The sequence below is a fragment of the Peromyscus maniculatus genome, chromosome 4 (assembly GCF_049852395.1).
Source record: "Peromyscus maniculatus bairdii isolate BWxNUB_F1_BW_parent chromosome 4, HU_Pman_BW_mat_3.1, whole genome shotgun sequence".
NCBI classification, from domain to species: Eukaryota; Metazoa; Chordata; class Mammalia; order Rodentia; family Cricetidae; genus Peromyscus; species Peromyscus maniculatus.
The window spans coordinates 128305517-128320896 of NC_134855.1; the positions used below are offsets into that span (position 1 = coordinate 128305517).

General features: G+C 47.4%; 1 protein-coding gene across 1 annotated transcript; it reads left to right on the forward strand.

Moving 5' to 3' along the window:
• The first annotated feature begins 1000 nt into the window (after positions 1 to 1000).
• LOC143272657 (uncharacterized) lies at positions 1001 to 14222 on the forward strand. The gene is made up of 4 exons (XM_076568429.1): positions 1001 to 1026; positions 10448 to 10538; positions 10580 to 11279; positions 13014 to 14222. Exons 1-4 carry the CDS (start codon positions 1001 to 1003, stop codon positions 13067 to 13069), a joined length of 873 nt encoding a protein of 290 aa, XP_076424544.1. The 3' UTR covers positions 13070 to 14222.
• Positions 14223 to 15380: the final 1158 nt, after the last annotated feature.

Below are 15380 nucleotides of genomic sequence, written 5' to 3' on the forward strand. Positions count from 1 at the left end.
CACACACACACACACACACACACACACACACACAATCTATCAGATATCACAGACATCACAAATTTGACAGAGAGGCAAACATGGAGCTGAGACCTGCCAGGCTGTGACTGTGCCACCTTCCTTTGGCTGCTGGCCTCCATTTGACCTGATGGTGATAATGTCACATCATCATCTACTGAGCAGCAGAAAGACAAGTCCTTAGTTTCCCTGGTGTAGTGGATTCATGCATGCTGTCCTGTTGTCTTCAAGTGTTTTTCCTAGCTTTATAACCCACAATTAATTGTGACATACACATTTTTGGCATTTTTACTCTAAGATTGGAAGCATGCAGTTCCAACTTTTCTAAGGTACTTCCTCTTGTCTTATACTGTAGTTAACTGTGACATGTCACTGTAATTCTTACTGGTTAGTTGTTTTGTCACTGCTGATACCCTGGTATGAATGTTTCTTTTATCTTGTTTTTCTCTTGGCAAATGGTGCTTACGAGGGGTGCAAGCTGTGGAGCGACTGATGATGATGGGGACTTGTCTGAGGCACGGGCCATCTTTTCTGGATCATCTCCTGGGATATCTCAACATCCCGGGACGTTGAGTTCTCAACAACTGCTATCCTCTCTAGTAGCCTTTGAGTAATAGAGCATATTAGGCAAAAAGTGTTCTGAATGTACAAAGCCATTTCAAAGTTGACACATGCTCTTATTTTCACAATGAGATGTAAAACAATAATTTCTAGCTGTAAAACAAAGCCCCAAGACCCAAGAATGCACAATCCACCTGATAATTAGGACAATAAAAACATTTGGTCCCTTGTACAGAGCTGAAGCTATAAAGAATCTAGACTGCAGTAAATTGCTATGATCTGCCTGTAAGGTCAGCCTGTAATTACTTGAAAAAGCACAGTGAAATGATTAACTTTGGCTGAAATACTGCTTGCATTAATAATGCTCCTGCAGACTTCTCTAAATCATCAATGTTTAAATTTCACATTACTAAAGACCAACATGTCACTGTCCATAGAGGTTCACCGGTACATCTAATTCATTTCACTTTAACAAAGGGATCATCTGCAATGGACCATCCTTGCGTGGTGGGGAAGAAGGTCAGCACATCTCCACAAAGCAAAACTTGTTTTACTTCTATTTACTTGCTTTTTCATTTACTTTTATGTCGAGCATTTATCTGTACTTTCCTCCAAAGTTACTAAATCAGGCCTGTTTTCCCCACCATGCACTATAACAACCATGGAAATGACAAATTTTGCACGAGAAAAGCATTTATTCGGATGGCAGCCATGTTTGAGGGCTGGAGAACATGTGTGGGAGGCAGAACCGGTGATTTAAGGCTTGGAAAAGATAATAGAAGGGAAGTCATTGGTGGTTCCCACCCACCTGTGTATTCAGTCTCCTTGTGTTTTTTGTGAGACTCAAAATGGTAGTGTTAGCATGACCTGAGAGTGCAATTTTTGTCCTATGATGTCAAAAGGTCACCCATTAGACATCTGTATGAGCAAAAGTATGGAGTTATTGGCTTTAACAAAGGTGCCGCCAAGTTCATAAAGAGCAGACCAGGCAACTGTTGTCAGCAAGACTTCATTGACAGAGACATTGTATTCAACCTGACTAGCAGAAGACTAAGAAAATGTCGCTCAGTCACATGGTGTCCAAAGGTAGTGATAGTCAATGTCTACTATAAAAAGGTAATTGAAAGTGAAGCCAGAAGCTACATTTGGGTTTCCCTTGGTATAAAGTCAGAGTAAATGTGAGCTTTACAGCAGCATGGAGGCCCATGCCAGGACCCCCAGTTCTCAGAGGACCTTGCCTGACTCTCATTCAGGCCCAGCACTTCATTAACACATGTATCTCTGGCAAGGTCTGTTATCTGAAACCTCCACAGGAATTGATGTCTACCTCAGCCATGTCAAAGAAAATGCCAGGATTGAAATCATGACATTCTCAGACAACAGCAAGCTTGTCTATGATAGAAAGGAAGGGACTGTCATGCAGAAAAGGAGAAGTTCGGCCTGGCTTGGCTGAGGTAAACAACCAGTCTTTTAGCTGTACCACCCATAATGGAGTTTTCTATCAATCACTCTGATGAGGACGAGAGAGGCCTGTGAAGAGGAGCCAAAGTTGTCTTAGGTATCACACTCTCACTGTTTTTTAGCTACTTTTAATAGATATTTCTGAAGAGAATGGCTCTGTATTTGCTGGATACTATTTTGGCAATTTATAGCAACACTGAATAGTTGTTTTTAAGATAAATTTTACTGGCAATGATTGTCTTATAGGGGAGATGTTCCATGGAGCTCTTCATGTCTCCATTCTAAAGTGGCTCAGTTTGCATTGTCCACTACAAAAATGCCCCAAGTGTCTGCAATTTACCCTGATGTACTCAGAGCAGTTAAGATATGATGTCTGGGTTGGTGTATGTCACTATCACTCATTCATGTTGATACCTGAATGTGAACAGGGATAGTCTACTCCAGTTCCTTTTGACAATGGATCAAAAATATACTGCATATACTCAAGCATGCATTGAGCATCATATCATAGCAACAAGGCATGCTAGAACACACACTTGATGGGCAAGGCGGATCAGAACTGGGCTCCCTAGCCTGCCCAGCACACCCAGAGTGTTATACTACGAATTACAAGACTGGGGAAGAAGCAAAATTAAAATCTCAAGGGAGGTTTTTTATTGATGCATATCACAGTCCCATTATAATCAAGTCAAAAGCTTCAACTATCTCAGCCGGGACCTCTACACACACAGAGAGAGAGAGAGAGAGAGAGAGAGAGAGAGAGAGAGAGAGAGAGAGAGAGAGAGAGAGAGAGAGAGAGATGCACAAACATTTGAGTTAGCAGTTTGGAGTCCCCCCCCCCCAACAAGGATATCTGCATTCCTGAGAAGATGAGGGCCTCCCTTGATGGAAATCCAGCCTGTTTGTGAGTTCCCTTCGTTGCTTGCCCTGAGCTCAGAGCCTTATGTGCCACCAGCTGCCTCACAGGCAGACATCTAAATAGATGAGACTGGAGTCACATCCAACTGGCGCCATCTGATGCCACATTGTTATTCTAATTCTGGGTCAATTTTAGTGCATGACTTTTTAAAATTATTACTGTCCTAATTACTTCCTAGAGAATGCAACTCTACTGCTCCAGTTCTCTGGGAAAAAAACTAAATTCCTCCCCAAGTTATGATGTTTGCAAACAAGGGACATTAGCTTACTATACATGTGACTGACAGTTGGGTGTATTTTCCAGAGAACACCATGCTAAGACCTGCTTTATGAGACATTATATCCTCCCTCTCTGTCTGTCTGTCTGTCTGTCTGTCTGTCTGTCTGTCTGTCTGTCTCTCTCTCTCTCTCTCTCTCTCTCTCTCTCTCTCTCTCTCTCTCTCTCTCTGTATGTGTGTGTGTATGTGTGTGTCTGTCTGTATCTCTGTCTCTCTCTTCCTTCTCTCTGTCCTCTCCTCAGCCTTCCTGCCTTCATTTTCTTTGTAGCATGTGACCTCACATTCACGTTTGTCACCTCTTCTCTATCACTGAGTTTTGTCCCTCACTTCTGCCTGCATCTCTTTCCCACCCCTCCATGCCACACAATAGCATTTTCCTAGATTCTCTTTACCGCTTCCCAAACTCACCTGTTTTTAAAAACCAATATACTCATAGCCTGTTTTCTGTCCCCAAATCAAACATTGTCTCCCATTTACTCCCATCATCCCCCACCTATGAATCCAGTGTTTTCATCCATGCTTGGCAGATGAGGAAACTTTGGTTCAAAGTAGTCAAGACACTTGTTAAAGAGTGGACCCAGCTTAACTCTGACACCTGTCCACTATTTCTAACCACAGTAGACTCACTATGTGTACAGTAAAGTAGCTTATACCTTAACAGGATGTGAACAAAGTCTGTGACTGATTCCTTTTAAGCACTGAACAGATGAGGCTGCAATGTCCCATGGGAAACCCTCTGAGGATGCTCTGTTATTCTTAGTTTTCAGAAGGTGGAAGAATATTATGGGATCTGGGTAATATGCTTGAGGTTCCCAAAGTAAGTAAAGGCAGACAGGCGAAAACCTCAACTCCACATGCTGGAACTCTGGATTAGTAGCTTATCTCCAGGGCAGCCCATGACCCATTCCTACTAAGAACACATGTAGAAGTTCTTGCAGACAGATAGGTCTCCCTCCTGTCCTTAATCTGAGTTCACAGGGAAACAGAACACAATGGGAATGGTGTTCAGAGAATTCTGGGCTAGGTCATGAGAAGCTCTGAAGGTTTCACCAGAGCCCATTGGAAGACTCTGTCTTGGAGAAAGGATGTTGACAAGTTGATAGGAGATACGTTGATAATTTGAAGGCATAAAGGGACACGGTAGGCCTCACTTGCACCTGTTGATGTCAGAGTATGGGCATGGAACACCACCAGCTGAATCAGCAGGCAGTATGTGGGCAGAGAATTGCCAGGCCACACCCACCTGGATAGCATGAGACACAGCAGAATGACTGGCACTTGAAGCCACCATGTTTAGATATTTATTTTATTGCTTCAGATAACCAGACTTCGGGTTGTGTTGATATAAGACTCTAGGTCCTGATTCCCTATAAATGGTGACTTCCTTGCCATGAATTATTAGGAGGGAAATAAGCAAGAGAACTTTGTCAAAGCAATATTTGGTCATTGAGATGTCATAGGAGAGATACAAGCAAGGACTATGACTGTGGAGTTGGAAGCACCATTATTCATGAGGTGCTCTTGGTTTCTTCTCAAGGCTCAGTCCTCTGCTGGGTCCTCAAATTTAGCCACAGTTCAGAAGCTCTGTGCCACCACTATCCTGCCTCGGGTTTCTATGTCATAGAAAGCCATAGGAACCATACACAATGCTTTGAGCAGCCAGGATTCAGGGGCCCTCTGAACCCCACTACCTCTGCCACAGCCAGAACTGTCTACAGCATCGTACAAAGAGCACAAGTGTTTCACTGGTGCTCTCTTCTGCTGTGACCCATTGCCATTCCCTTTGTACAAATGTGGGCCTCGGAGTCTCAGAGAGGCTGGAACATTTGATGCATGACCCCTTGGATCTTAAGTGATGAGATCAGAACTCAGGAAGTGGCATTGTCAAGCCAAACACTGATTTTGCCAGGGTATTTCTGCCCACTCCTGGCCAGTCTGTGTGAATCCAGATATTCAATTCTCTCTGTACTTCTGTGAAAAGAGCATGGGCATGCTGCCCAGCTAGTGGAGGTACAGACAGGCTGGATCCAGTTCTGTCTGATCTGCTTAGTGTCAAAAGGGACTCAGCTTGGTTTGAAGCCTTGCCTTTAATGGCAAGAAAACATTCATTGAGAGCAAGGGGCTGACAACCTATGAATCTGAGCTTCTCCTGAGCAACTTAAAGGGAACACTCAAGGAAAGAAGCTGTTTCCCACTGATATACAGTGTGTGAAGTGCAATCCAACACTGTCATAACTTAAGGAAGAGAAGAACAGCCAGGTGCTGGGGCTCATACTGGTAATCCCAGCACTTAGAAGGCTGAGACAGGAGGACGAATATGAGTTCAAGACTAACCTGGGTAGTGAGAGCCTATATCAAATATCATGCTCTTCCATACTCCCATCCCCCACCCCAAAAAAAGGTAGATAGACAGATAAAGAGGTAGGTAGATAGATAGATAGATGGATGGATGGATGGATAGATAGATAGATAAATAGACAGACTGACTGACAGGCAGGCAGGCAGGCAGACAGACAGACAGATAGATAGATAGGTAGGTAGGTAGATAGGTAGGTAGGTAGATAGGTAGGTAGGTAGGTAGATAGAGATTCACACTATAGAAATCATCTTCCCAAGATCTCAAGTTCACTGCCCATAAGCTCCATGATGAGCAATGAGAACACTTCTTTCCATGTAAGAAACATACACACATCCATCCACTGCTGACTTCAACTCTATCCCATACTTCTCTCTCACATTAAGATATTGTTTTCTTCCAGGAGGAAAAAAAGCACTGAAGCTACACAGTACTCAGTCAAGATGCAACAGCGCTATCTTCAAGGTCCTGCTCTGTCTACGGCTCTGCTTGTAAGCCCAGGGGAACGGACAGACTTGGCAGGGCAAAGGAAAGAGGGGTGCTTTGATTGGGTTAAGTATACAAGCTGATTACACAGGAGTGTTTTTCCCAGTTGGGCTTCCAGCATTGTGTTTCACACAGTGGGAATCATCTTCCAAGATCTCAGGCTCACTGCCCATGAGCTCCATGGAGAGTGATGGGAACACTTTTACCATGTTAATCTCTTTCAGATCCATACTTAATACTGAAGAATTTTTGTGCCACACTTTGATACTTGTGATAGACCTCACAAGCAAACTCCAGAGTGTACTTTGTGGAAGAACAGGACTCTAACTGGAAATTCTTTTTTTCTCAGCTCCCAGTGTACGAGGTAGTGACCTGGACCATATATATGCCTTTGGTTTGGATTGTACCTCTCTGTTCTTCTCATTTATCTTATACTAAATTCTAATGCTATCACTTCCACCAATCAAAGAGAAACCAAGTTTTAAGGATCTAGAAACAAAGTCTGGCTCAGCAGAAACACTGGGTGCAGGACTTTGGACTCTATGCTATGCATAAGTCAGCTTTCCAATACCGAAACACATGCCTAAGAAAATCAACTATAAAATGAAAAGTTTTCTTTGGGATCACTGATACAAGGTTTCAATCCATGGCTCTGCTGTTTTGGGCCATTGGTGGCATATCATGGAGACAAAATGTAGCTGAGCAACCCATTCACTCACCATCAAGAAAATGAAAGAGAAAGAAAGATTCGCTGTCCCCTTCAAGGGCATGTTCATAATGAACCAAAGACTTCACACTAGGCATGACCCCTAAAGGTTCCATTATCTCACATTAGAACCAAGCGTTTACGATTACATGAGCTTTTAAGGAACATTTCAAATTCAAACTTCAGCATCCTACACATAACTCATCACCATATTTAGATGCAACTGTTGGACACTTAACACTAAGAGAAACCAAACAGTCCAGTGTAGTAGGATAGGCCCATAGAGTAAAGGAAATTGGCGCAAACCAGTTGCCAAGGCATGCACATAATGTCCTTCCTTACGAGTCAACCTGGAGTCTGCCTGAAGGCCTAGCAACAGGCACTGTCAGAGTTCTTGATCACTGTCATAGTTCCTGATTATGCCCAGCCAATGAGGGATGACCATGCAATGCCACAAGATTGGAACACAGCTTGGATGCTGTAGCATGAATCTTAAAAGGGCCTTATTAATAAAAACAAATCTGGTGCCAGTTATTGGGTTGAATGATGGAAGATCAGAGAAGCAGAACAAGCCACAGCCACCTTACCTTGCCAATCCTCAACTGATCTTGTTTCCTCAGACTGGAGGCTTCTGAGTCCTCATTCAGAATCAGTCTCAGCTGAACTGCTGCTCAAAAGCCTAAAAGCTTAACCAGCTCTAGTTCCTGGTTTTCAAACTTTATATACCTTTCTGCTTCCTGCTATCACTTTCTAGGATTAAAGGCGTGTGTCACCATGCCTGACTGTTTCCAGGGTGGCTTTAAACTCACAGAGTTCCGGATGGATCTCTGCCTCCAGAATGCTAGGATTAAAGGTGTGTGTGCCACCATTTTCTGGCCTCTATGTCTAGTGGCTGTTCTGCTCTCTGATTCCAAATAAATTTATTAGAATGGACAATATTTGGGAGAACACAATATCACCACAGGATGTTGGGAGGAGGGTATATAAGACTTTCCCCATTATTGAATAAATGAGTCTGTTATTTGCCTTCAACTGACTCCTGATTTCTGTGTCATTAATGCCATGCCTTCTCACCTCCTCCCCTGAGGGAACCTTTAGGATCCAGCAACAGTGTAACTGAAAATGTACCATTAATTGCTACATTGATTGTATACTACCATCTCAGTCTTGAGGTACCACTATTGTACCTGTTCCAAATCTGTAAAAGATGTTGTTCTATTTCATCTGTTGTCCTGCTTCATTAAGCACAGTTTTGGTCACATGACATGGCTCTCTCCTGTGAACTAAGTGTTGAAACCAAGACCTTGGCTTGGACCATCTATCTGACTTAGACCAGACCATCTTAAGCTATTTTTATTCATGACCCCTTTTCATGCAAGAAATGTTTACACAGCTCTGAGTATACAGGTGTATAAAACAGGTATTCATATCAAATACTTGATACTAATAATCATAAATCATTTTTGTTAAATAATTACTTAGTATACATATAATTTTATGATTAAAGATTAAAGCAAATCTGCATACTAATGAAATTAATGTGCTTCTTTAATTTTGTATAAAGAATCAAGTCTTGATTGAATATTGGATATTCAAATACACAGAACATCTTCAATGTCTTTTAGAGTTGATCAATATTTTGATCTTATAATCACCAATGCCAATAACATTGCTTGTATTAAATATGTAGTACAAAATGGCAGAAGTATGATTAGGGCCATTGTAAAAATTGTGTCCTAAATCAAAGCCAAAATTCTATTAGTAACATTTTATTAAACTCAAGAGAGTAATTTACACAGCAATTTTTAAAGAAAAAAAAATAATTCCTAACAACACAATTCAAAGACAATAATTTGATATTTATATGCTGGTGAATGATGGTAAAAAATATTAAAGGTCTCTATTTCCTATAAGTAAGCCATTATGTTTCTACAAAAACGGGAAGCACTTTGTATGTAATAAAACGGTGCAATTCATAACATACAAAAGTCAGAAAACTGAGCTGAGATATTTCAAGCTTGGTGTTGCCTAACGTGATAGCATGCACAGTACAAAGAGCCAAGGCTGCAGTGAAATCTTATGACGCAACACAGACTGCACTGCCAGAAATGTCTTGGGTTCATTTGATATTGAATAATGTTTTTGTCATTGCACATTCAGAAGCCATGTACTGTTGCCACATTTCTCATCTCCACTTTCTGTTACACGATCCCACAGAGTGTCATTGAAAGACCCCCGCTCCATTATGAGGACATGGGGCTTTGGGCCAATGAAATGCTCCCCCCCATAACTTAGCCTAAGAAACGCCATTCTGCAGGAATCAGAAAAACAGGAGTTCACAGCCATAGCCAGCTACCCGGCCTTGACAGAGATAGCTATGGCCAGCCTTGAAAAAGATAACTGTGGTCAGCAGCCTTGGGAGTAAGACAGTTGATATTTTATGGCGGGCCCCTGGCCTTGAAGAATAAGCAGCTGGCCTGGACAAGGCCAAATCAGCCACACACATGCGACCCCAAGTTCACCCTGGCCTTCTTTGAAACAACCAATAGGGACCCTGTAACTATGCTTCTCGCTTCTGTAACCGCGCCTCTGCCCCTGGGATCCCATAAAAAGTCCCCCTTGCCCTAAGAAGGTGCGCAAGTCCTCCAAGAGACTTCGCCCCAGGTACCTGGTCTAAATAAACCCTCTTGCTTTTGCATCTGATCTGTGGTTTCGGTGTGTTCCCTGGGTTTGGGGTCTCTCCCGGAGAAAGATCTCAGCCGGGGGTCTTTCATTTGGTGGCCCGTACGGGGATTGAGACCCCTCCCTGGGACCACCGACCCACCATCAGGAGGTAAGCCGGCCGGCCTTGATTTATGTCATCCCTGTCCAGTCTGAGGGTTGTCTGTTTGTCTGAGTGTTAAATGTTGTTTGTTTGTCTCCGCGCCTGTGTCTGATAATCTGTCTGTGTCAGTGGATCTGAAAGGGGGGACCGACGGGTCTGGACTTCGCCACTGAACCCTGGGAGACGTCCTAGGGGAATCTGGGAACCTGGAAGACGTTCCACGGTTCATCTGAAGTGCCCTCTGTGGCACGGTCTGAAGACCCCTCCGGGGGCACGGTTTTTCTGGTTTTGCTTTCGGTTTGGAACCGAAGCCGCGCAGCGAGTGTTAGTCTTATTTATATTGGTCTGTCGTTTTTTGTTTTCTGTTTAACCGTTCTCCTCCTAGAAACAGCCATAGGACAGACTGTCACCACCCCCTTGAGCCTCATGCTTAAACACTGGTCAGACGTAAAGAAAGACACGAGCCAACAACAAAGGAGTCGTAATCAAGAAAAAAAAAAAATAGATCACTCTTTGCGAGGCCGATTGGGTTAAAATGGATGTAGGATGGCCTCGTCAGGAAACCTTTAACCTCAGTCTTATTTCACAGGTGGAAAAAAAAAAAGTTTTTGCTTCCAGTCCCCATGGCCACCCGGACCAGGTCCCATACATTGCCATGTAGAGACTCCTGACAACAGAACCTCCCCCATGGGTTAAGCCGTTTCTCTTCCCCTCTGCCCCCCCCCCGGCGGCAGCAGCGCTCGCCGAATCCCGGGGCCGAGGAAGCCAGATCGGCGGATCCCTCCCACTCCCTGTTCCTCCCTAACCCCACACCAGCAAGTCTTTTCCTCTCCCCGCAGGCCGCTGCTCTGGCGCAGGCGGGCGCGCGGGCAGGCTTGCAAGCGGGTGCGGGAGAAGAGAACGCGCAGGCGGGTGCGCAGGTGGCAGCAGGTTATGGCGCCGACGCGCAGGCGGGGCCGCCGGGAAGCTAGGGCGCCGGGACGCCCCCTGCCCAGTCCCCGCAGGCCGTCAGCGGTGATGGCGGTGGCGGCGGCGGGTGCCGGAGCTCCCCGCGCCTCCTCCCGTCCGCGCGGCCGCGGTGCGGTCGCGGGGGTCCGGGGCGGCGCTGGGGGGGGCTCCCCTCACTCCCCGCTCTCCCCGGCTGTCCATGTCTCCCGTGCGGGCGGAGGAGTCCGCCCCGCTGGGCCGTGGTTTTCCGCGTGGCGCCTAACAGCCGACTTAGAGCTGGTGCAGACCAGGGGAATCTGGTCGCGGGGACCCGCGGCGGAGGCCCGCGGCGGCACAGGCGGGGCCAGGGGCGGGGCCGGCGACCAGCCGCCATGGAGCGCGGCGGCCCCCGGCGCGGCTGGCCGGGACCCGGGCGGCGGAGGCCCGCGGCGGCACAGGCGGGGCCAGGGGCGGGGCCGGCGACCAGCCGGACCCGGGTGGCGGGGAGCCTGCGGCGGCGCAGGCGGCCTCGGTCCCGGCAACGCCCCACAGCCGCTCGCTCGGAGGGGCGGTGGATAGCGCGGAGGGCGGCCGAGCGGCGCAGTCGGCAGCGGCGGCGCAGGCGGACATGGGATGTAGCAGGGGCACGCAGGCGGGGCCGGGGATGGGGTCGGCGAGGGACCGCCCCCTGGCCGGCGACCCGCAGCGATGTGCCACGACCGGCTCCGGCCCAATATGAAAAAGGTGACTAGGGGGCGGCGTCACCCATGGACGCCGAGTCACCCCGCCCCGAGTGTTACAACCCCCCCGACAGCGCCGGAGGGACCGGCGGCTCCTGCAGCGGCCCCCAAACAGCGGAGGATGAGTTCCTGCTTCCTCCCCAATTGCTGGTCGCCTACGAGGAAGGCGGGACAAAGCAGCGAAGGTAGGGAACGCCTACATCTCTATGGCCAGTTGCTCTTAGCGGGTCTCCAGGGGCTCTAACCCCCTACCGATTGGGCTCAGGTTACCAGAAAGAGACGCCGGCAGCGCGTTTTTAAAAAAAGACTTAGAGAGACATGGAGGGAGAGGAAAAACAAACAAAAAAGTCCTGGCCACTGTAATGTCTCAGGGACAGGTCAGAGAGGGAGTTAAGACGTTAGGACGGGAGACTTAAAAAGGACACTGCTTGACAAAGACAAAGTGCTTACTGTAAACAGAGAGGACATTGGGCTCGTGACTGATCAAAAAAAAAAAAAAAAAGCCTCAAGGGTCTCGGAGACCTAAGCCAAGGGTCCTCAATCTGGAAGATTGGGAAGGTCACGGCCAGGAGCGCCCCCCCCCCAGCCCAGACTAACTCTCAAGATGGGGGGGCAGCCAGTGACCTTCCTAGTGGACACCGGGGCTCAACATTCAGTCCTGACCCATACCGGAAGCTCTCTCAGTGACCGCACAGCTTTGGTCCAGGGGGCCACAGGTAACAGGAGGTATCAAAGGACCACCGAGAAAAAGGTTCAGCTGGCATCTGGACAGGACCCAAAGGGACCCCCCTACAAGTCCTAGCCCTTTGAACTGTTCGTGGACGAGAACTCAGGCTTTGCAAAAGGAATGCTGGTACAGAGATTGGGGCCATAAAAGCCCGGTAGCTGCAGGATGGCCCGCCCCCCTGTCTGCGTGGGGAAGCCGCTATTGCTGTTTTGCTCAAGGATGCAGGGAAACTGACTTTGGGACAGCCATTAACTGTGTTATCCTCCCATGCGGTAAAAGCTCTGGTCCAGCAGCCCCCAGACCGAGTGATGTTCAGACCAGTTGTCTCCCTCAACCCCGCAACCCTGCTGCCTGGTACACGGATGGGAGCAGCTTCCTCCAAGAAAGAGAACGGAGGACTGGAGCAGCCGTCACCACCGAATCGGAGATAGTTTGGACCTCACCACTGCCACCTGGAACATCGGCCCAAAAGGCAGAGCTGATCGCGCTGACCCAGGCCCTCCGGATGGCGGAAGCCCGGAGGACCAGGAACTAACAAAGAAAATGGGGGCGAAATAAAGCCCCGAGCGACACGCTTACATCATAGATGGACAGAGGCCTTGCCTACCAAGAAAAAAAGACCACTAACGTGGTAACCAAGAAACTCCTAGATGACATCTTTCCCAGGTATGGAATACCCCAGATATTGGGGTCAGACAATGGGCCCGCCTTCGTCTCCCAGGTAAGTCAGGAGGTGGCCAGGCTACGGGGGATCGATTGGAAACTTCATTGTGCATACAGCCCCCAGAGCTCAGGACAGGTAGAACGTGCAAATAAAACCATTAAGGAGACTTTAACCAAATTAACGCTTGCAACTGGCACTAGAGATTGGGTGCTCCTACTCCCCCTAGCCCTTTACCGAGCCCGGAACACTCCTGGGCCTCATGGCCTAACCCCGTTCGAGATCATGTATGGGGCTCCCCCACCAATTGTAAATTTCCTTTACTCTGATATCTCCTCTTTTGCCACTAGCCCTCCAATTGATGCAAAAGACGGTGCAAAAACCCCTGCCTGCCGGGAGCAACTGAACCGCCCGGTGATGCCTCACCCATTCAAGATTGGGGACTCTGTCTAGGTCCGACGCCATCAATCCAGGAACCTAGAGCCGAGGTTGACGGGACAGCGGCTTGGGTCCACACGTCACATGTAAAGACTGCCAAGGAACCCGACGAAGCTGAGGGCACCGAGACATCTAGTTCAACGCTCTCCAAACCCACTAAAGATAAGACTCACCCGGGGGTCCCCTTGATCCCCCTAATAGTCCTCCTGACATAAGGAGGGACATCACCAGAGAGCCTGTTTCCCTGACGCTGGCCCTGTTACTGGAAAAAAATTACCATAAACAAAATAGCTGCTGGGGTAGATACAGGGACTGCAGCCCTTATGGAGACCGGCCAATTCAGACAGCTCCAAGTAGCCATGCTCAACAAAAATGATTTAAAAGATAGTTCCAAAGGTCACCGTGGTTTATGACCCTTGTCTCCACCATTATGGGCCCCCTAATCGTCCTCCTGCTCATTTTATTGTTTGGGTCATACATCCTCAACAGATTGGTGCAATTCATCAAGGATAAGGTTTCTGTTGCCCAGGCTTTGATCCTAACCCAGCAATATCAGAGGCTCAGACAGTCAGAGATAGAGTTAACCCCTTATTCTCCATCCTAAAATGAAAGATTTCATTTGGTACAAAAGAAAATGGGGGAATGAAAGACCCCCGCTCCATTATGAGGACATGGGGCTTTGGGCCAATGAAATGCTCCCCCCCATAACTTAGCCTAAGAAACGCCATTCTGCAGGAATCAGAAAAACAGGAGTTCACAGCCATAGCCAGCTACCCGGCCTTGACAGAGATAGCTATGGCCAGCCTTGAAAAAGATAACTGTGGTCAGCAGCCTTGGGAGTAAGACAGTTGATATTTTATGGCGGGCCCCTGGCCTTGAAGAATAAGCAGCTGGCCTGGACAAGGCCAAATCAGCCACACACATGCGACCCCAAGTTCACCCTGGCCTTCTTTGAAACAACCAATAGGGACCCTGTAACTATGCTTCTCGCTTCTGTAACCGCGCCTCTGCCCCTGGGATCCCATAAAAAGTCCCCCTTGCCCTAAGAAGGTGCGCAAGTCCTCCAAGAGACTTCGCCCCAGGTACCTGGTCTAAATAAACCCTCTTGCTTTTGCATCTGATCTGTGGTTTCGGTGTGTTCCCTGGGTTTGGGGTCTCTCCCGGAGAAAGATCTCAGCCGGGGGTCTTTCAGTCATAACCCACAGTCTAAGATACTGAGGCTTAGACCTTAATGTCTGCCTTCAATAATGTTTCCTACTTCAGACTTATTGTCTAGCTTTGTCACTATGCTGTGTGTCCTGGAAGACTGAAACCAGTTGTTCAGGAGGCTAACTTAGGATTGGAAGGTGTCCAACCAAGTCTACCTAATAAACCTCATCAGCAGAAGATTGGAGGACACCAGTAGAGGAGCACTTCTTCCCTGGAGCCTCTTCCACCCAGTACCTTGACCCCATGGTGATTGTCATCAGCATCCTCAGCCCAGTGCCCTCTCTCCAGTATGCACATCTTTCTGGGCTGCACTAACACTATTTCTTACTTGTGTCCAATCTGGTCTTAAGAACAATCAAATAACCTCACGCCCTCAGCTGCTTTAGCCATAGCTAATTTATTTCCGTAGACTTTGCTTGCTTCTAAGTGGTACCTTCAGTTGAGCACTCTGTGAGAACTCTGATATGATTCTGTTCCCTACATCTTCTTGGGACCCTGTAGCTACCTTCCACATCACTTTCCATAGGAGGAAACCCAGCCAAGCTCTGGCTACAGTTCCTCACAGCTACTCATTTGTCCCCTACACATTGTTTCCTCCTACCTCTCAGAGCAATAGACTCCAAAGAGGTCCTGCCTTCCTGATCCAAGAAGGTAAAGTCTTAAAAATCCTTAGTGAGGAGAGCTAGAAATCTACAACCTCATGAGGTTTGAACCCCAGACCACTTGTCTGGATAGAAGTATATTGAGGTGGTATTGTGCTCCCTGAAATATTGTGCACCCTAATAAATTTATCTGGGATCAGAGACAGAACAGCCACAATGTTAAACATAGAGGATAGGCAGTGGTAGCACATGCCTGTAATCCTAGCATTCCAGAGGCAGAAATCCATCTGTTCAAGGATACAGCCAAGCATGGTGACTCACGCCTTTAATCCCAGAAAGCAAGCCTTTAATCCCAGGGAGTGAGGCAGAAAGCAGAAAGATACATAAGGCATGAAGACCAGAAACTAGAAGCATTTTAGCTGGTTAAGCTTTCAGGCTTTCGAGCAGCACAGTTCAGCTGAGACCCAT